This window comes from Maniola jurtina, chromosome 7 (assembly GCF_905333055.1).
Source record: "Maniola jurtina chromosome 7, ilManJurt1.1, whole genome shotgun sequence".
Taxonomy (NCBI): Eukaryota; Metazoa; Arthropoda; class Insecta; order Lepidoptera; family Nymphalidae; genus Maniola; species Maniola jurtina.
In genome coordinates, this window is record NC_060035.1 from 3,354,248 (window position 1) to 3,377,566 (window position 23,319).

Below are 23,319 nucleotides of genomic sequence, written 5' to 3' on the forward strand. Positions count from 1 at the left end.
GGTTGAGCTGTGGAAAGGCCAGGCAAAGTTACTTTCGCACTCATACACAGCATCTAGCTGCTAAAAATATATGCGGAGATTGCGGTGAGCAGCTTAGGTCAATATTGTAACGTAGTCCATGTCCTTTAATTAATCTATATTTAAGTCAGTCGCCAGCTTACTTATGAATTCTTTACTCTTAATTTCATGTTTTTTTTTTTCAGATTAACCGGACGTGCAAAATACCAAACAAAAGAAGAAGTATTGGAGGGAATTTATATTGATAGTACAGTATCGTGTTTCGCGGACATAAACCAACAAAGAGTAGACGAAGAATCCCCTACACAAAATAATAACTCAGAAAGCAAATCGGATAAAGAAGACGTTATATCACACGACGAAAGTCAACACTCTAGAGCAGGCAGTTGGGCAAATTTAAACGAAGAAACTAAGCAAACAAATCTATCAGAAGATAGCATTGGACATTCACGCAATCCTAGTGAAATCGATAGCTTGGACTCCAACTACGTAAGAAAACACTATAATTTTGAGGCACATCGGAAAAATTACAAAGATAGCTCCCCTGAAACTGATAGATCCCCAAATAGTTGCAAAGAGCTTTACATTACTACTGATGATCCTGATAGTGAAAACGAAACTCAACAGATATCTAAAACTATAGATCCTGAGACTAATAATAACATTCCTACTTCAAAAAGTGAACAAATCATAACAGAATCTAATCAACCCACTATAATTTGCAACTCAAACACTTACGAAATCACGAGAGAAGGTCAGTTAAACGGCGATAAAAATTTAAACACTGAAACTTATAATATAAACACTGGACATAAACAAGATTGTGATACCCAATCTGTACTTTCTGAGAACGACGAAACAATATCTAGTCAAGCTGACAGTATAACATCATACATATCTATCTCCATCGCTTCTTCGACAGACAAGTCCCACAAACTAGAATACTTGGCAAATTCGCTTGCTGAAAAAATTGATGAATACTGTGACTCACAATTTCAAGAAAACAGTTTTGTACATTCGCAGACATCAAATTCTGAAAATCAAAACCTTGAAACTGATCCTATTTATACAACTGTTCATAAAAAAGCAACATTTGCAGACATAAGACGTGATTCCTTTTTAAGTAAAACTAGTGACTCAACTATCAAAGAAAAAATAAAAACACCCACCAATGAAGTTTATGTTAGCAATACCTTCATAGGTTGTCATGATTACAACCAAGATACTTATTGCACATCTTCAAAAAATATAACAACTGAACCATTCGTAACTACTATTATAGAAAATCAGTACTATTCTTTACCTGACATAAACATAAGCAAATGCTTACGAAAATCAGAAAGAATTGATGCTCAATTAAGAGAAGAAGATCCAGAAGACATACCTTGTGAAAATACTTACGAAGTAGCACAAACACACTTTAGAGAAATATTATCAAATAAAAGTAACGAAAACTATGGCCAACTGAACAAAATAAACATAAGTTATCACAACAACGATAACATTCTTAATGAAAACGTAACGCTTGAAAATTCAGACTCTCAAGCTATTCAAAACTTTTCCAAGCTTGAAGACGACTTAAAATCTATAATTACTATCGATAGTTCTAATCCAGATGAAACTTCACACTACTATCATCTAGATCACCACCAGAACGAAAGAGAAATAAACGAAATTGAAGGTACTATTCGAAACAATAAAATCATAACAAAGTCTGAAAGTTTAAAAATCGCTCAGAATCTTTCTTACAAACCAGAGGTTAGAATATTAAAATCATTTTCTAATGATAATATTAATAATTCAGTAAAAATTCAGAAAGTTAATACGGGGATAAAAAAGCACTATTCATTGCGTCAACGTAATCCTGCTGAAGATGAAAACTTTCGTGTTCCAAGTCCTAACAGTGTAGACAAAAGAATAAACAAAACTTGCCAGCCATCGCCTACAAAACTGTCATTTAGCGAGCAAATTAAAAACCACTCATTGCTTTCAAGAGTGCAATCTTTCAAGACTTCTGCGGAATCTAATATATCGATTGTACCTTTAAGTGGTCATCAAACGATCGTCATAAATCCACCTGTAACACAAAATATACCTATTAGAAACGATAAAATAGTAAACACAAGCCACAAAACAAATTTAGACATAAAATCTCCAACCGAGATAAATCTAACACATTCAGAACAGAAGCGAACAATAAGAGACGAGGAAACTACTATAGAAAACAATATAAAAAACAGCGATAATAATTCTTTTGACACAAGCCACATTGCAAAAGAACCTTTTATAACAATAAAACTTAACAAAGTCGTGAAGAAAACAATTCCAAAATTGAATAGTATATCTTATGAAACAACTCAAACTAGTCAGCAACAGTTACTGAAACCTCCACCAAAACTTATCATAAACGATAAAAAGGACTCCATACTAAATAACAATTTACCAAATAATAAATCAGCAATGACACGGCCACAAGTCTTGCAAGTTATTGACTCAAAAAATAAAAAACAGACCTCTAACAGCTACCCAGACAAAAACAAAACAGTTAAAAATTATCAACAATCTGAGCAAAATTTAGAGACAAAAGAGGAAATCAAAGAATGCAAAGGTGACAATAACCATGTGAAAGAGAAACTTAACGATGCAATAAAAACAGACATAGAATATCAAGAAAAAATTAATTCTGTCAAGAGTTATTGGTCCAAGCTAATTGAAAACCCTCCAGAACTTCAAAAAAAGGAAGAATATATTTCGGAAAGGTCAGATGCTTCAGATGTAATTAAATCAGACAACACAAATAAAGACTGTGCACAAGAGTGTGGTGAAACTAAGAAATGTATTCCAGAAGTATCAGTTGGTAGCATTATAAAATCGTTGGAAAGTGTTAAAATTGTAGATAGCATTAGAAAAATAAGTCAAACTAAACTTAATTTGTGGAAGGACGAAACGGAAAAAGTTAAAAGCGATTCAGAAATAGACGAACCACTTGTGGAAAAGATAGTAAAAGAAAATAGTGGAACAATTTACGATAATCCTAAATATATTAAAAAACCTGAGATAGATGTTTCTAGAGATACACCAGAGATTGAAATCGTAGAGTTAAGTAATGAGGACAACCAAAATCAAAAAACTCAAGCCACTCTTATTAAAGCCAAGGGATATGAAAAAGGATGCGACGAATTCGATCACGTGAGATATAAAGTAATGAAATCGGAACTTTTTAAAAATAGTATGATAGCAAACTATCGTAAAGAAGCGCAATTTGATGGGCTTTTACAATATTTACAAGATTATAGCTTTCAGGAACTATTAGTCAACAATAACATAGTAATAATTGAACCCGTAAGAACTAAAGTTGAACCAGCTCCGAAAAATAAAACAAAAACGGATACTTGTAAAATATCACCTATCTTATTGAAGAAAAATGAACACTCTTCCCAAGTTGAAAAATCAAAAAATGCAGTACGAAGACACTTTTTTTATCACCCTATAAGAGTAAATAAAGAAATAATAGAGGAAGAGCTTCCAAACCCAGATACTGTCAAGAAAGTAAGAAATCTATTTGAAGATACGTTGAAAATGAAAAGCCCAATGACTCATGATCCTCCACTGGTCGATGAAAATGCCGGACTCACAAGACGAGCTACGTCCTACAAAAATTTGATTGAAGAAACAAAGAGTAGTAAAATTGGAGGAAGGAAAAAAATAACACGACAATTAACTATTGAAACGAACTTTGGTAATAAAAAGTGGGACAATGCGAGCTTATCGAGTGGAGTATCTAGTGGAGATTTGAGTTCAAACAATGAATACGAAACCGACGGTCACAGTCCATATTCACAGAAAGCTCTTAAGGATAATGTTTATAGTTCTAGTGATGAATATCTATGCGATTCAGGTAGTCAAGACTTTTGTTGCGAAAGTCAATACGTAAGTCCAGACATCCTTAAAAAAATACGGGATTGTGGAACGTCTGTTACATATTATGGAGGAAAGGTGTTAAATTCTAAACCTGGTTCTACAGTTAGTCCGATGACCAAAGCTATAATGGAAGAGATTAAAAATCTGCAGAAAAACTGTAGTAGAGATTGTTATTCATGTCAAACCAAATGTCGAGGTGAAAAATGTTCGTGTTTAGTAGCAGATAAGCATGAACAAATGCTATACGAAAAAGCCTCACTTAGTGCTTCAGCAGATTATGTATCAAATCAAATCAAAGACACAAACAAAAGAACAGAAAGTTTTCCAGGTTTCAAATTTAAGCTTGTAAAATCTAATAGTTGTAGCAGTCGACTGGAACTAACTGGAGCTGATGAAAGCAAAAATCCTCGACTAAAATTTAGAAAACAGAGTTCTAAGGAGGATCCTCCATTGATCAATGAAAATGAAAATTCCGTAAAAAATAAAATCTGCCGCTTGGAAAGCTACAATAAAGGTATTGCAACGAGTCCTTTTCAACAAAAGGATAATGGTGATAACAATGTCAAACCAAACAACGCAAAAGAAAAAAGCCAAAACGGAAACGTAGATACTAAAACGATTAAAGTAACAATACAAGAATCGGGGCAACAGGGCTTAAAGAAACAAGTAATTGATAACATACAAGAATGTTCCGAACCTACACAAACACATGACGCCCCGACCTTCGAAAAAAAATTTTACTATCTGAACGACAACATCGAGCAAAATAAGCTGACACCAGGAAAATTTGGAGAAATGGTATTTGAAGAATTCGAAGTTTTAGAAAACTGTTACGATAGTTTAAACAGTAATAAGTCTTCGAAATAGTTAGTAATTTAAAAGCCTTTCGCTTAACTACTTTGTGATCTGTGCCTGTTTCAAACGCTTTTAAATTATTACTTGTAAATTTAGTAACAATTATAAATAAATTAAGCTAATTATAGATATTTTAGTATCTTAATTAGAATTAGGCATTTATGTAAACTGTTTAATTTAAAGTAAACGATTATAATTATTATTATTTTAATTAAAGCTATAGTCCTGGTGATGGTCTCTAACCCTTTGTAATAAATCACATTGAATGTTCCGTTAATACTATTTTATTTAACTACGTCCTTACCGTCAGATTTTTCGTGGTCGATTTTTGTGGGAGTAGCTTTAGATCCGTGCGCACATACGCTAGTGAAAAACGATCGGCGCACAGGCCGCCACCGACGACACCATGATTCCTGTTCAAAATAGAAAGAGGCCTATTAAAATGGTAAGTAAAATACAAAAATATTACACGCTCACGCATTGCAAGAAGAGCTGGACCCTGGGACAAACTAAGGTGTTGTTAATCATCACGTTTTTATCATGGTACTCATAATATCGTAATGCGTTGGCGATATTTCGGGTAAGTAAATGCAGATGTATCCACTCAAGCTAATGCCTTTTTTGTGCCTTTATTATTGCCGTAATAAGCGTTACATCTTTAGTGTACTCAGCATAATATTTAAAATATTCAATCTATCTTTATTGTGTCGATTAGTTGCCTAGCAACGTTGCCAGAGATTACTTCCTAGTTACAAACAAACTTACAAATTTTACCTTTGCACTCAAGCGTTGCTAAGTAACCTATCGACAGACAGATATTGAAACCCGAAACCCGACGACAATGAGCATCACACTAATATTATAAAGGCGAAAGTTTGTATGTGTGTGTGTGTATGTTTGTTACTCCTTCACGCAAAAACTACTGGACGGATTTGGCTGAAATTCGGAATGGAGATAGACAATATCCTGGATTAGCACATAGGCTACTTTTTATCCCGGAAAACCAAAGAGTTCCCACGGGATTTCGAAAAACCTAAATCCACGCGGACGAAGTCGCGGGCGTCAGCTAGTATCTTATATAGCCTTATCGATATTATTTTAAAAATAAGTCACATTTTTAATGCAAAAACGCTACTGATTCATAAATTAAACATCGCACGAATATTATAGTGATAATACTGATAATTTTATCTTTAAGCAAAAAAAAAAGGTAATCCAGATATGAAACTAACATAAACATGTTTTGCAAGATGTTTGCAAATACTTATAAGTGTAGTACAGGATTAGGAAGTTAAATAAAAACATTAATGGGATTTATCACGATTATATTTCTCTCTTTATATTTAGGTTATATTAGGGTCTCTATTAAAAAAACACTAATATTGACATGCGCCTTGCATGTCAATATTAGTGTTTTTTTAATAGAGACCCTTCCCCTATCATACGCGCAACTATGCCACCAGGAATGCATATTTTAATCTCACAAAGAATTAGATAAAAATAGTTATTTTTAGATTAGATAGAATTTCTCAATATTGATCATAAGTTTATAATATTATTTATGTATATTCTACAGAACTCCAAAATGTGTCAAGATTGAGGATATAGTAATTTTATTATTAACTAGAGGATGCCCGCGACTTCGTCCGCGTGGATTTAGGTTTTTAAGGATCCCGTAGGAACTGTTTAATTTTCCGGGATAAAAAGTTGCATATATCAATTACAAGGACGCAAGCTACCTTGGTAGGTACCAAATTTTATACAAATCGGATAAGCGGATGGATCTTTAGGAATCCCATGGGGACCCTTGATTTTCCGGGATAAAAAGTAGCTTATATCCGTCCCCGGGCTGTAAGCTAACTCTGTACCAAATTTCATTAAAATCGGTTCAGCGGTTGAGGCGTGAAAACGTAGCAGACAGCTATAGAGTCGTACCTACTTGATATAATATGTACTTTTCTTTTGTAATACTGCAGTTTGCATGGTAAATAATTACTTACTTATTACATTTTGAACATGATGTTAAGTATTATTTGATTTTAAATTAAGTACATACACTTATAATTTATGTAGAGACAACTGCCCGGACCATATTGTTTATATTAAAAACTTGGCACTAAACGACATGACAAAATTATGAAGACGATAGTTATTATAAAGATCCTGAAATAGTTTGCTTTATTTTAAAAATTCTAATTCTGCCTCGTAAATAAAGTATAATGTAAGTGTAAAATAAATCTCCTAACCAAAATTACTTACTAATAATAAAAAGAATGTTAATAACAAATGAATAAAATTAAGTTAAAACAATCAATGAACAGACTGCCAATAATTTGTTGCAGTTAAAATGATTTTTTAAAAATTAATATGTTAAAAAAAACACGCAGGTAAGTAGTGTTTTTTTTTTAACATATTTTTTTTTAATCTTCCAAATACTATTACACCACAGAGGGAATACTATCTACCTAGCTAGAATGAAAGGCAAGGAAAATCTATTTTGCCATGGTCCTTATCCCTTGTCCACTTCACTAACTTTAGAACACTGAATAGTTAATATCTAAAGTAGGTACCTTCTTTAAGTTTAGCATCATTAAACTAATGATTAACAACAAAACGTCCTTAGATAGAGTTTTTCCTGATTCGGAATGAATGTTCTGTAGAGTTCAAGAATTATGACGCATTTTCAACGTAAGCAATCTAATCCGAACCTGTACTATTACGAGTATGTATACTCTGAGTCGGAACTACGATCAGATTAGTCACTAGAAGAGCTATACTCGTAAAAACGAAGACTCATTTTATATCCTCCTTTAAAGTTTATACTCTCCACATCGCATCCCCTGAAAACATTTTTTTAAAGAGGCTTTTAATTTCGGTGAGTGGGCAAAAATTGAAGCTTACAAGTCACGTTTTTGCGGTAATTTTTTATACCTAAAAATTAGAATTATGCCCAAAATTAAAAACTTATTTTCGTCTTCAAAATTCAGATAAGCTTTTTATTGAAGATTCAAATGCTTCAAGGTGAAATAATTTAAATTGAGGACTGTCGGGCCGAGAATAAACTCGATATAAACGAGAAATTACTGGAATCGTTTTTTTGATTCAGTGCACTCAAGTTCTTTAAACACTTATGGTCTTGTTATGTGATTAATCGAGGCTATGACATACTATCTTCGTCATTTCTGTTTGCACGACCAATATTTGACTTGAAACGTGTTCGTCAAGTTAGCTACAGTCACTGTGAATAGCGGAGGCACGCTTTAGCACGAAATAGCAAACTATTAGTAAACAGTATAGCGATAGCCGCTAGCCCATGACTTCGTTCGCATGATGTTGATTGTTGACTATGGTCAAGTTGTCTCGAGTTTTAAGTTCACTGATTTTGATCAAAGTTAGAGCAGTTTTTAGGGTTCCGTATCCGAAGGGTGCCAACGGGACCATGTTATTAAGACTCCGCTGTCCGTCCGTCTGTCTGTCTGTCAGCGGGCTGGTAGAGTAATAAGCAGAGAGTTGTCACAGAATATCCATTTCTATTACCTACCGTTATAACAAACAAATAATAAAAATTTCAAAAGTGTTATTTCTTGTACGATGGTACAGGTTACTATAGGTAACCCATGGAAAAAATTACGTCGATCAATTGCTCCGTTGCTACGTGATTGAAGGACAAACCAACAAACAAATACACTTTTCCATTTATAATATAGTGAGGTAGTGATAGGTAGATGTACAGGTAATGTTCAACTCAAGCTCGAATGTTCATTGAAATTTTGAATTGCAGGTTGATGACTCGTTGTACGTTAGTACCTTTATTTTATTCTTTTGTACGATGAATAAAGAGTACAGTTGCTCTTTCATGCAAATTATCTGTCGTGATTTTGCATTTTGCTCAAGTGACATCATTTTATACTTAAACTAGCTGATACCCGCGACTTCGCGTGGATGTAGGTTTTTTAAGAATCCCGTGGGAACTCTATGATTTTCCGGGATAAAAAGTAGCCTATGTGCTAATCCAGGGTATAATCTATCTCCATTCTAAATTTCAGCCCAATCCGTCCAGTAGTTTTTGCGTGAAGGAGTAACAAACATACACACACACACACACACATACAAACTTTCTCCTTTATAATATTAGTGTGATACAACTGTAAAATAGCTTCCAGGAACATTTAGAGCACCTACTTCGTAGGTACATGCATTTATACACACTTATGAAAGTAAGAGATTATGCACTGATAAGCCGCCCTAAACTAGAAAAGGTAATGTAGCATGCATCAGAATCAGGCAGGAGGCTTTTATACCGGAAGCATTGTCATAAGTTGCTAACTTACTGCAGCGTAATTTAAATACTTAAGTATGTTTGTTAATGCATTTTATATCAACTTTATAATAATTACAAGTAAGTATTATTTTTTTCATTAGGAGACACTTAAGATTAGCCATTTTCTACAACTACATCATGAGGTACTCCGATTTTCATGTAAAATTATATTTTCCGGCGACAAAAAAGCAGCCACTTACATAATGCAAGATAACAACACTTGACTCTGTCTTTAATAAACTAAATTAGGTAGGTAGGTACTTATACTTTTTCCTCGAACTATGATAGAGATACGTGGACGTGGATTAAAAAACAGGAATGCGTTGGTTGGTTGAGTAGTACTAAAATAATGTCCGAATTATTTATGTTACCGTAAAGCCTTATCTTATCTTTTCTTTGACGAGTTTTAGTCACTTTGTCCAAACTTGGTCCGAAGTAGGTGCAAGTCAAGTAAGTAACAGTCTCTGTATACTTATGTAATTTACGATGTTCTTATTGAAACGTACGAGCTATATTACGCTAACCATACACGATTAGAGTTACGCACTCATCCAATCCGAATCCGTGAAAATACGGATATATAAAATTCGGACCGAACTCGGCTATTGCTTACGCACTAATCTGATCTCTGAACTAAATCCAAACTATTCAATGGACATCTGTGACATATCTAGGTCATAATATGTCCGACTTGAATCCGAGGCACATCCGAGATATTCTCACGGATGATGGAGAGACCTCGGATGACGGAAAGTCGGAGCTAGTGCGTAAGCTACCATACAAATAGTTCTATGACTACTTCGAAACATATTTTCCCGGATTCGGATCGGATATAATGCGTAATCACCTTTAGGCGATTTGAAGCGGCGCAGCGTCCAATTGTGACGGTATATGGCTATCAGTTGACTGGACGACGACGTTTCAAGTCAGCTGCAAACTTGATCATGTATGGCCAGCGTAATACTACACGTACTCGTAGGTATATTCACCCGTCTACATGATAGGTACGATGTACGTAGAGCAAATTGCCGGTCGTTCGTTCATGCAAATGACTCGCGGGATGTCGTTGAGATACAGATGACATAATTTGCCTTGCACCCTATTGTCTCACGAGTAACTACTTTCGTATTTCAGTTTAACTACATTGCTATGCACAGTGATTGGGCTGAGAAAAATTAACAACGGTGGTTAATTTTTTTTAAAAGGGCATGTTATGGGAAAAAGCATTATCTACATGCTTCAGTTTTGCTTTTGCCTAGTTTTTTTAGTCTTAACCTAATGAGGCAATTCTAAAAATACCTAGTTAATTCTATAGCTCGCTACTGAAAATTACTCATTATGACAGCAGCGGCAGGCAATTAATGAGACTACACTGACCACTCATTATTATCCTGTCTCACTACTGAGCCAAATGAATGTCACATGATTTAGAACACTACAGTGTATTGTGATCACTCAATATACCTAATAGTTAAAAATACAACCATGTATCGTTCTGATATCTAATAGACAAGACCAGGTTTCGTTTCATAAGAATCCAAATTAAGCTAGTATGTTTGTACCCGTATAATCTATACTAAGTAATATTATAGGAAAATTCGTCTGTCTGTCTGCTAGCCTTTCACGGCCCATCTGTTCAACCGTTTTTGACGTTTAGTACAGAGATACTTGCATCCCAGTAAAGGATATAGGCTACTTTTTATAGTGAAAAATCAGTGTACCGACACAATTCTTAAAAAAACCATTATTTAGGTTTTGAAGAATTGTGGACATCATCTTATTGATTCAGGGATAGCTTGCATTGTATTGAGGCATTGAATTTAATTTAAAATTAAGTAAGTATGTCAAATAAGTCTATAATAATTATTCACTAATTGGTAAATTATATCATCTACCTACTCTAAATGATAAGGCACAATGAATACATCAATATAGATTCAACATTATTATCACATGTCTTGACAAACAGAGCATTCAAAATGTTGATCACAATAAATAATAAGGAAAGACTGGATTTTAATAACCATCAAAAACTACAAACTTCAATGATTTCTTTAATTTCTTGAATAATTTTAAAAATTACTTAACTAGGTACTTGAGAGGTGTTTCATATTAATAGATTAACTATTAGTTACCTACTCAATGTATTATAAAGGAATAATAATAAAATAATTTTGTAAGTAAGTATGTACTTAATAATTTTTGATAGCTAAGTAAATAAGTTTACTATTTTATCACCAATTGGAAAGGTACTATTCGGCGATTATTATTCGTAAATACTTAAGTTATATTAACTATGTTATTATAATATGATAAAAATATTTTCCTTAACTCAGTTGATAGCAAGTCTATATTTTAGCATAACATTAACAACCACAAATTAAATAAAGTTTGCAAGTAATACAATTTCTCCTGTATGAAAACACTAATTATCACCATTTATTACCACTACAAACAATTTAAGGGGGTAGGTATTTATTTCAATAACAAAAAGAAGTTCCAATTTTAAAATGACATTTGACAGCTGCATAAAAATAAATATCTGAACAATTGAGATACACGTGCATTAACTAAAAAGCCGCAATCTTAAATGAAATCGGATATTATAAATACATGAGTCTAATTATGGCAATGGATACTTACTCTGTTATTAGACAAATCCCTAAATATTGGAGATAAACACAAACCACGATTTATTTCTAATTTAGCTAAAAGTCGGCACCTAGACACACACACCGTCGACGCCATTTTTTACACTACCAATATAACACCCGGACCCGGCGCGGCGCCCTTGATGCACTATAGGCGTTTTTGGTTGGTATCAATGTCTAGAACATTGTGAACAAATTGATCTTTAAAATAATGCACATTTGAAGGTATCATAATAATAAAATAAAATAAAATCAGAAAAAATATAGTAAAAATTAACATGCACCATGTAATAGGTATTGTATAAACAAACTTTGTTGTGATTTACCTACTATACTTTTTAATTAATAAAATATTATATTTTAACAGTAATTTATATTTATTCGCGAGGGTTTTATAGAAATAATATTTATTCTTTTCTCAGTGTATAATTTAAATTTGCCGCTTTCATATACCAAAATGTTGGTTAACTTGGTAACGTGACATTATGAAATGCGTTCGCTACTTCGTTTTTATTTCCTCGCAGCTAAATACTTTTTGTTTCGTAATTGAAATATTATTGGAAATTAATTGATGGAACATTTTTTCACTTAAAGATCTACTGCAAATATACAGTGATAAGATAAAATGCATCACATCATATTCCAAAATTCTTGACACGAGAATATTCTATAATATGTTTTTCTGATTTCTTATCCTGAATGAGTTAACCAAAATTTATTTTGTCATGTCATTATTGTCAAAATGACAGCTGATATTTGACATAGGTTGTTGGTAATTCTCGTCGTTGTGATTGTTTCGAATTTCTTTATTTCGAATAGATTTTAAAGTAATTTACACAGTGAAATGGCTGTACCAGATTATAAACTGAGTTCTGTTTTATGTGGTCATTCTATGGATGTAAGGTGTGTCGCCACAACCAATGAATTTTGTATACTATCTGCATCTCGAGATAGAACGGCAAAACTGTGGCACCCGGAAGGGTTAGTATATCGTTTTTTTTCATCATAATTAGTTATTTCTCTTATTTCGGCAATCTTTCTGGCGTATTGGTGAACACAGTAGTCCTATATGTCAGGCATTCGATTAGGGTATGGAAGAGATTTTGACGACCTCCCTAGCGCAGTGAAAAGCGCTGTGGTCTTATTAGTGGGAAGTCCCGGTTTCAATTCCTATCTAATTTTGAGACACAGAAATAGTTTTTATCCCGAAAATGGTTATGAGGCATCATCTAGTAAAAAATAAACATTAAGTATATTTGAAGTATGTATAGGATGTACTGGCTATACGTCGATAAGACAAGTTTCGAGCCCATCAACTAAATATTTGACTATAGCTGGTACATTCTATACTTAAAATAGAAATCACTCACTATACTTTTTTTTTCCATTCCATTCCATCAGCCTGTAAGCGTCCACTGCTGGACATAGGCCTTTCCAAGAGCGCGCCACCAAACACTATATGTCAGTATGGGCACTACTTCCAATGAGCAGCGCCACTATACTTTAAACAATTAAAATAAGCTAACTTTGTTTATCCCTCAACAGAGTAAAAGATTTTGTCAATGTGGTAACATATAAAGGCCACAATAATTTTGTATCCTGTGTATGTTGGTTACCGCCTTGTGAGGCATTCCCTGAAGGTCTAGTAATTACGGGAAGCAACGACAATACAATATTGGGCTACAGACTACAAGATGGAGCTGTTGAAATCAATTTAACTGGACACGAAAATGTAGTTTGCAGCGTCTCACCTGGCAGTGATTCTGGGATACTTTTAAGGTCTGCGTTGGTACTAATTAAGTTGTACAATTATCTCAAAAGTATAGTAGACTGACACATCTAATGTTGGGTTCCTGTCTTCAATCTATTTGTATTCTACCAAAGAAATCAAAGAGACACCACAGAAACTTAAAACCTAAATCTACACAACTGAAATTTTCCTGGGTCCTATATATCCAGAGAAAAAGGAACCCTTATAGGATCACTTTGTTGTCTATCTGTCTGTCTGGCATGTCTGTCAAGACAAGAGAGCCAAACCTATATGAAATTTGACTGATAGGTATTATAGCACAAGTAAAGGGAAAAATCTGAAAACCGTGAATTTGTGCTCACAAACAAATAATTAGTTTACTAAATCACAAGTAGATGGTGCTATCATGAGATGAGTCTGTCATGAATTTGCATATAAAAGTGTTATATTGTACTATCTTATGGAACCCTTTGTGTGAGAAGCTGACTCGTACTTGACCACTTTTTATTTTGTTTAAATATAATTTTCAGTTCAAGTTGGGACAGTACAGCAAGAGTGTGGAATGTGAACACGCCCCAAATGTCACCAATAGTGCTAAAAGGCCACCAAGCTGCGGTCTGGGCAGCATTAGAACTTGGCAATGGTGCCTATGCAACAGCTTCGGCTGATAAAAACATTAATCTATGGAGGAAGGCTGGTGGACTGATTGTTTCACTTTCAGGTATGTTACTAGGAACAACCCCCTATGTAAGAAAAAAAGAAAAAAAAATTAAACCACTACAATGAAACTTAAAACTAATTAAATTAATCTATACTTATAAGTGTCATGTATGACCTAATTAATATAGGTCTCCCACTCAGTATCATGCTGCAGCAAGCTGTAATGCTGGTTTTAAGTGGAAGCCTTTAAAAAGTGAAGTCATGGGAGTAGACTACGAACTTAGCATAATTTTAAAGTTTTTACTAGAAGTAAGAAAAGTATTACTATACATAATATTGTGTATTACTACTTATTCAAGATTTTGTTTCTTTTTTTTTTTGAATTGATGAATGAATGAATGAAGAGAGTTTAGAATGGTGTATTCTAAACTCTCAATCATTTTCACATAAATGTCATGTTTACAGGTCACACAGATTGCGTGCGAGATTTAGCAGTAGCAAGTGCAGAAACCTTCCTCAGTTGCTCAAATGATGCTTCTGTTAGGTTGTGGACTAACAAAGGAGAGTGCCTTAACACTTACTATGGACACACTAATTATATTTATAGGTGAGATATTTCAATAATTATTATTATTTACTAGGTGATGCCCGTGACTATATCTGTGAATTTAGGCTTTTAAAAATCCTGTGGGATCTCTTCAATTTTCCGTGATATAACATAATATTGTTGTATGTTCATATCAGGGATGCAAGCTTTGTACCTTTCATCAGAATTGATTAGACAACTTTAAATGGCAGGATTTAAAAAAATTCTTTTTTTGGTTTGCTGGGATAAAATAACCTGTCAAGTGCGAGTACTCTCCAGGTCTAACACCTATGAGTAAATATGAATTATATTCCTGCAAAAAGTTGCTCCATTGCAACGTGATTAAAAGACAGACCAGCACTCAAACACTCTTTGCATTTATAAAATTGATAGTGTTTTTTTTTTTAATTTCAGTATCAGCGTAAACCCAGCCCTTCCACAAGGGTTTGTGACTAGTGGTGAGGATGGAACAGTAAGAGTTTGGGCGGCGGGAGACTGTGTGAGAGAGTTGCGGCTGCCAGTACAATCTGTGTGGAGTGTAACTTGTTTAGATAATGGGGATATTGTTACTGGTAAGAACAACAAAACTGCACTATTTACACACATACACACACGCACACACAAAACACACACTATTCATTTTTACCTGACTGGAATTCAGGATAATTTGGAGTAAAATCGAACTTCAGCTGGTAATCCTGCTTTTCTGTGTGCTTTTCGTATAAATAACCCGCCCAATGTATAAATAACCATGACTGTCAGAATTCCATGGAAAAAAAAATGTAATTTGCCAAAAAAACATTTTTGGCAAATTACAACGTTGCTTAGTAATTTATGCATAGTTTACACAAATACAGTATACAGTTTAGACAGACTATACAAAGACACCTTTATATTAATTAATTTAAATCCTTTCATAGCAGATATCCATGTCACAACTCACAATCGCTGTCTGCATGACACGTTTCAGCCCGATCTGTCCAGTAGTTTGAGCTGTTCGTTGATCGGTCAGTCAGTCAGCCACCTTTTATACTATGTATTGTCGTCAGGTGCGAGCGATGGCCTAGTGCGAGTGTTCACTCGAGACCCGGCGCGCTACGCCGATGAGCCTACCCTCAAACTGTTTGAGGAGGAAGTGCAGAAGATGATGGCAGCCTCGCAACAGGAAATAGGGGGATTCAAACTGTCAGAGTAAGCGTTCATTCTGTAACTTAAAGTTATGATGAAATTTCAGAGTATGTGCTAATTCTTACTTAAAACTATCATGAAATCATTTCATGTGTGAGATGTTAGAATATTGTGCTAAACTCTAACAATCTCACCATCACAAATGATATGACAGACTGTGCTAATTCTCCAGCTTAAAAATATAACGAAATAGGAGAGTGTATCTATACTAATATTATAAAGAGGTTAAGTTTGTAAGTTTGTTTGTAGGAAGTAATCTCTGGAACTACTGAACCGATTATGAAAATTCTTTCGCCAGCAGAAAGCTACATTATTCCTGAATAACATAGGTTTTTTATTTTCAAAAAAATTAGAGATTTCTACGAAAATTGTAAAGTGCGAAGCCAGGAAGGCGGTTAGTGTTTAAAAATTATTTTTATTTATTTGTCTTTCATTTCCAGATTGCCAGGCCCCGAAGTACTATTAGAGCCAGGCAAGAACGATGGTCAAACTAAGCTGGTCAGACGAGGAACCAACGTCAAATGTTATTCTTGGAGCGCGGAACAAAACACATGGAACGAGATTGGTGACGTCATGGGCGCCAACCCGCCCAGTGAAGGAAAGACCATGTATCAGGGCAAGGTTAGTAACTAAGTATGTGTAATATTTATGGAGCACAAGAGGTCAGGCTAAGCTGGTCTATTGTGGGGCTAACTCTTCCATCATAATCATAATAGTTATTTTTGTTGCAAGTGCACAAAGTTAACAATTATACACAAATTTTATCACCTCAGTCGCTGGTCAGAGCTTTAAATAGCATTTAGTTCATTTTCAATGAACATGTGTATCATGCGTTTTAGAATACATAAATTATTGTTTACACAAACCATAAAATATGATTACCAGTAGCTTTAGTAGTTAATTTTATATTAGTCGGTACTTAGATTAATACATGTTTATCTTTATTTACTTAAAATATTATACTGTAGAATACCTCTATAAAGATATCAGTCCTAAAACAGTTGTTTTTATTACATATTGGTCACATTCCAAAACATCACCGCACAAGTGCAATAAAAGCCTTGTTAAAATAAAAGCCATTTTACTACAATATGTATTAAAAAAAAACTTAAAATTGCTCTATTGATTTCAGGAATATGATTTTGTATTCAGCGTCGATATCAAAGATGGCGCCCCTCCGCTAAAGCTGCCTTTCAACAAGACTGAAGACCCCTGGGTGGTTGCACAGGCATTCATTCACAGGTAAGTGTCATAATAATCTACACTATTATAAATGCGAAGGTGTTTCTGTCTGACCAGCTTTTCACCTGCCACGATCAGTTTTACCGATTTTGACGACGTTTGGTACAAGATAGCTTGCATTACGGAGACAAATAAGTTCGTCTACTCTAACTGAACTAATTAAAAAGTATTTCTTTTCAGAAATGATTTATCACAAGGATTTTTGGACGAAGTTGCCAATTTTATAATTAAGAACGCTAAATTGGACACCTTGCCGGCTTCTAGTAATGGGTAAGTTGTATGTTTAAGTGCAATGTAGATACACACGTAGATGTACGTTCGTCTATCATACATACTACATAGATACATACATACACGTATACATACGTAGATGTTCGTTCGTCAGTCACATGCATCATTTTTCACGATAAATCAAAAACTATCATATATAAAAATAAATAAAAATCTGTTTTAGACTGTATACGTAAAGCCCTTTCATATGATACCTCACTTGGTGTAGTCATCTTACTTTGAAAATTGAAACACATTTTAATATTTTTTTTAATGATGTAACCACAAATTCGCCGTTTTCAGATTTATTCCTGTACTTGTGCTATAAGACCTACCTGCCTGTCAAACATGATTCTAGGTCAACGGGATGTACCCTACCGGTTTCTTGACAGACACGACGGACAGACAGACAACATCAACAAAGTGATCCTATAAGGGTTCCGTTTTTCCTTTTGAGGTACGGAACCCTAAAAACTGTGAAACTGAGTGGTACATTTTCAACTGATCAGATTATTTAACTTGATAAGTCTATGAAGCACGTTTCCGGTTCTCTTCAATAGAATCTTAAACATTATTTCGTAATTGAAAACTCGGATCTTAGTTAAGTAACTAACTAGAAATAATATGGCATTTTTGATCCTACAGATTCGCAGACCCGTTCACGGGCGGGTCCCGGTACGTGCCCGGCTCGAGCCCGGCGCCGGGCCTGCCGCCGCCGTCCGCGTCCGATCCGTTCACGGGCGCCGGTGCCTACACCACCGCCGCGGCTGCTGCCAGCGAGAAACCGCTCGTGCCTCACGACTCTTATATAAGGTACTAAATGATGCCCGCGACTTCGTTCGCGTGGATTTACGTTTTTCAAAATCTCATAGGATTTATTTTATTCTCCGGGATAAAAATTTATTAATTAGTTAATCCCGGGTAGAGTCTATCTTCATTCCAAATTTCAGGCAAATCCGTCCAGTACTTTTTGCGTGAAAGAGTAACAAACATACACACATACATATTACATACATACACACAAACTTTCGCTATTATAATATATTATAATATTACTGTGAGTAGCGACTGCCGGTGACTTCGTTCGCATCGACTACACAAATTTCAAACGCCTATTTTACCCCCTTAGGGGATGAATTGTCAAAAATACTTACACCGCCGCTTTTCGCGTTTCAAGTTTTCAGATGTTTGCTAGTCAACATCCTTTAAAAAATCAACATCAAACAAAGAAAAACACTATAAAATTACAGAATAAATTATTTTTCAGGTTCGACCAAGCCAATCTAAAAGCAATACATGACAAGTTGAAGGAATTCAACAGCAAAGTGGGGGACGGCCTGAGCGCCTTCTCGGACCAGCAGCTAGAGAATATCGTCAAATTAGGGGAAATGGTGAGTTGGAAAGTGACAAAATGTCTGAAACAGTGATAAAACAAGTTTGAAGTTTTTAGGGTTTCATACCTGAAGAGTGCCAATGGGGCCCTATTAACTAGCGGGAGCCTCCGTCTGTCTGCCAGCTGGCTGTATCTCGTGAACCTAATAGGCAGAAAGTTAAAATATTCACAGAATGTGTTTATTGCCGCTATAATAATAAATTGAAAAAATTAAAGTAGGTACATATAAGTATTTCATGTACCATAGTTCGGAACCCTTCGTGTCTAAGTCCGACTCGCACTTGACCGTTTTTAACTAATGTCCAATACTAAATTGACAACTTAGTCATTAGTGTAAACTGTAAATTACTTCTCATTCGAATACTTTTTTTACAGAATTGTACATACAGTCCTGAAACCATACAGTCACTAAAGAAAATGTTAGAGTGGCCCAAAGGTTAGTAATTCTTAAAGTAACCCTTTTTACAGATACAAGCTGTGTTGAAACTTGAAATTGATGTTTTGTAGTATTCATAATTTTTATTTATTACATGATATAAATATGAAGCCTACATCAAAATAACATTTTGTGTTTTTGTTTCAGAAATATTGTTCCCAGTTCTCGATATAACTAGGTTAGCGGTTAGAAACAAAGAAATTAATGGGCAGATATTCGATACAACGCACGGACCTAATTTTGTCAAATATTTATTAACATTGCTCACTCCAGGTATGTTCATTGCTGTCTCCATAGTCTAAATCTAATCAATATAATGGGAAAAGCTGATTGATTGACTGATGATCTATCAACACACAGCTCAAACTACTGGACGGATTGCGCTGAAAGATTTGTAAATAGCTATTATGACGTAGACATCGGCTAAGAAAGTATTTTTGAAAATTCAACCCCTAAGGGATTTGTAATTTATATAGTCCATGCGGAAAAAGTAAAGAAAAACTAGTATGGTATAGTATGTGTATTGTGTATATATTGTGTAGTATTGTATCACACTTCACACTAATATTATAAAGGCGAAAGTTTGTGTGTATGTGTGTGTGTATGTGATTAGCACATAGACTACTTTTTATCCCGGAAAATCAAAGAGTTCCCACGGGATTTCGAAAAACCTTAACCCACGCGGGTGAAGTCGCGGGCATCGACTAGTGTAATAATATGGTGTTCGTTCCTAATACAGATAATCTGCCAGCGAATACAATGCTCGCTATGAGAGTGCTAGTGAACGCGTTCAGCGACCTGCCCGGCGAGATGTTAGTGCTGGCTGCCAGAGAAAGCGTGGTGCACGCGATTATCTCCCTTACGCACCTTAACAATAACACACAGGTGAGTTTCCCCATTACAGAAAAGCCAGCAAATACAACGCTCCTATGATCTCTCATAGGCGCGTTGTATTTGCTGGCTTTTCTAGGAAAAAGATACGAATACTCTAAAATTTTCTTGCAATCAGAATCAGTACTGTCCTTGCGCTTGATTAACGTTCTTGTCGCGGCGCCACTGATGCCACAGACACTCAACTCTAAAACCAAAGACCTAAAGATTTTTTTCTTTATTTATTTAGTGACTTTTATATCCAAGTGCATGTCAGCCCCATTATAATCTAAGTACATACATGAAATCAAAACAAGAAATTAACCTAACAAAATAATACAAACGGACCTAAAGATAGTTTTAAAACATTGGTTGGTCATCAAGATAAAACAATGTACAACAGAATTTTTTAGGTACTAACAAGCTAGAGCCTCGACAGCTCATCGGTTGAGGAGCGGACTGAATTCCGAAAGGTCGGCGGTTCAAACCCCACCCGTTGCACTATTGACGTACCCACTCCCGGCACAAGCTTTACGCTGGACTTCGTCTGCGATGGCGTTTGCTGGCGCGCGTGCTGTGCTTTTTTTTTTTTTTATTTGGGACAATAAACAATTACATATATTACAGCTATAACTTAAATCTATCGTTCAATATTAGTAAATATGTAATCAGCTACACTATCCACAGCTTAACAATGTGCTTGTTTGGAGTGTTTTTTTTTTTTGTTAAGAGTGGCTGGTTTTTGTGTTAGTTGGTGTTTTTTGGTGGTGGAACTGACTGGGAAGCGCTCTAAAGGGGCGCCGCGCGTATATCGGCGGGCGCCGGCGCAGACGGAGTCCATACTTGTATAAATTCAATAACTTGAAAATATCACAAACTTGACATTGGCTAATCAGAGTAAAGCCAGATTTAAAGAAAAAAAAAAAGCTTTACGCTTAATTAGAGGGGAAAGAGGAATATTAGTCTTGATTAGTACGATTAATATTCTAAAAAAAAAAAACAGTAAAATTCATTCTTCCATTTCAGATAGCAGCTGCATCACTTTTACTCAATTTGTCAGTAGCTCTCGCTCAACAGACAGACAATATGGAGCTTGCAGAGTGCATAGTGGACTTGTTGACTAAGATCACTGATAATGAAGCGTATTTTAGGTTTGTATAATAAAACTAACTGTTATACGCAGTCATCTCATAATGAACATAATATCAAATAGACCATTTTAGCTTTTTTTTTTTACAAAATATTCTCTATATTAAGAAAAAATATAACTCACTGTACTTGTTAGTATAATATTTATTGCAGCATATCTTGTTAAATGTCAATTATCATTTCTGAGTTTCTTGCTAACTCTTCACAATAGAATTTGCCTTCCAAACTAGTCATAACATAGCTTGAGTACTAGTTGCTTTCTGAACTAGCAGTGGTAGAGACATAACATATATACGAGTAGCATAAGTGTTTCCTGAGTAAAATAAAGTTATCTTCTATCACTATTAGTGAGCCATCATATTTTTATAATTTACAATAAGAAATCATTATTTTTGTAACAAACTAGCTCTTGCCCGTGACTTTGTCAACAATACAATCTATTAGTGAAATAAATAATTTATGAAATCGATGCATAGTTTGGAGGTTACCTCCTACATCCAAACCTCCAATTTTAAAATTATCCATCATTAAACTTATTTTATATCTTTTTTACAGGGCCTTGGTAGCACTAGGAACTTTATTAGCAGAAGCACCAAACAAACTAATAGTTCAAACAAAGATTGTATCCAACATTCAACTACACAACAAACTGAAGAGAGACAGCTCAGAAGTCAATCCCAGCTTTAAGAAGATATGCATCTGCTCGCAACAGATCTTGAAAATGTTATGAAATGTAAACTTAATTATATGACTATAAGGCTGGTTTTTCATTAAAGCAATTTGTTATAAATAGAAATGGTATAGCGTGCTTTCCTCGCCTGTTACTGACCTGATCAAGAAGTCAGGTACTGATTATTATGTAAATTATTTTAAACCATGACTGTTGTGACAGTGCTAAAGCCAGATTTACATTGAGAAAGTAACTGTCATCATTACTCTAATAAATTAAAACTTACGGGCTCTGTTAAATTAGTAAAACATTTAAATCTATCAATTTTAATAGAAATTGAGTGTCGAAACAAGCGTCAAATTAAAAAGACCTTGACTGCCTTATTTTAAAGCTTAACTTCGTTCATAATCAACGGCCAGCGCGGAAAACTTACTAAACTAAAATCGGTGGTACTGAATTTTCAATTTTATATCAAAAGCCTTTGGATCCATTTTACATTATTGTGTTTTGATGCTCAAATTTTATCAACATTGAGGAAATATAAAAATTCACACCACACTGTGAATGTAAATCTGCCTTTATAAGAATACGCATTGACTTTTATAATGAAAACCTTACTATGCGCGTTTCATAAAGAAGTTCTAGGTGTTGTGGGACACCTGATAGAAAAGAAACTGAACTGTCTCCCTCACTCAAATTTTAAAAAAAAACCTTTTTCGTTTCTTGGTTTGTGGCTTTTTAGGGCCAGACCAGCACAATCCACTAGTATCGAGTAGCTTGAATTATTCACTTTAATTTTCATGGTGGCAATTTTGAAATTTTTAGTATTTGTCGTTATGACAGTAAATATACACATTCTCAGGTCTACCTATTGTGATTTAACGAGATACAGCCCGCTGACAGACAGACGGACAGCGGAGTCTTAGTAATAGGGGTCCTATGACACACTTGGGGTACGCGACCTTCAAAAGATCTCAATCCCATGCAATGAAGTTACATTCAAACAAGAATTCTTCGTGAAAATGATTTATTATAAAATAAAAAAGTAATTCGATTTTTATACAATAAAATATCATACATCCACAGTAAAAGAAAAGTTTTTTAATAACATTTATATTACCTATGTAATGCAATACTTTCTATATGAACAATGTTACAATACTTAGCAAAATGAATATAATTTAATTTTAAAAAGTGTCTATCTATTATTGTTACCCTATCACATTTTTTATATAATAAAAACAATTATATTCATATGGTACATGTTATATTCACATTTATCTTACAAATAAAAAAGGCGTAACTGAAAGATATGCACTCTTCAAAGAGAATATAATAT

The 23,319-nt window shown here is 34.5% G+C and overlaps 3 protein-coding genes across 3 annotated transcripts in view; 2 read left to right on the top strand and 1 right to left on the bottom strand.

Annotated features, from left to right (window-relative positions):
* LOC123866844 (protein javelin) overlaps positions 1–5,071 on the top strand; it is a 151,803-nt gene extending 146,732 nt beyond the window's left edge. The window contains exon 3 of the mRNA XM_045908553.1: positions 204–5,071. Within this exon, the coding sequence (XP_045764509.1) occupies positions 204–4,806 (4,603 nt within the window). The 3' untranslated portion in view covers positions 4,807–5,071. The remainder of the gene's footprint in view (positions 1–203) is intronic.
* Positions 1–11,905, bottom strand: part of LOC123866872 (calcium uniporter protein, mitochondrial) — a 199,945-nt gene extending 188,040 nt beyond the window's left edge. Inside the window, exons 1-2 of the mRNA XM_045908620.1 lie at positions 11,759–11,905; positions 5,099–5,207 (exon numbers count right to left, since the gene is read on the bottom strand). Coding sequence (XP_045764576.1) covers positions 5,099–5,207; positions 11,759–11,863 — 214 coding nt within the window. The 5' untranslated portion in view covers positions 11,864–11,905. The remainder of the gene's footprint in view (positions 1–5,098; positions 5,208–11,758) is intronic.
* Positions 11,906–12,512: 607 nt separating this feature from the next.
* On the top strand, positions 12,513–23,175 carry LOC123866851 (phospholipase A-2-activating protein). The gene is made up of 16 exons (XM_045908572.1): positions 12,513–12,747; positions 13,312–13,545; positions 14,047–14,237; positions 14,642–14,783; positions 15,177–15,334; positions 15,812–15,953; positions 16,391–16,571; positions 17,083–17,192; positions 17,373–17,462; positions 18,108–18,275; positions 18,730–18,853; positions 19,231–19,291; positions 19,439–19,564; positions 20,031–20,176; positions 21,188–21,312; positions 21,866–23,175. Exons 1-16 carry the CDS (start codon positions 12,611–12,613, stop codon positions 22,038–22,040), a joined length of 2,310 nt encoding a protein of 769 aa, XP_045764528.1. The 5' UTR covers positions 12,513–12,610; the 3' UTR covers positions 22,041–23,175.
* The last annotated feature ends 144 nt before the right edge of the window (positions 23,176–23,319 follow it).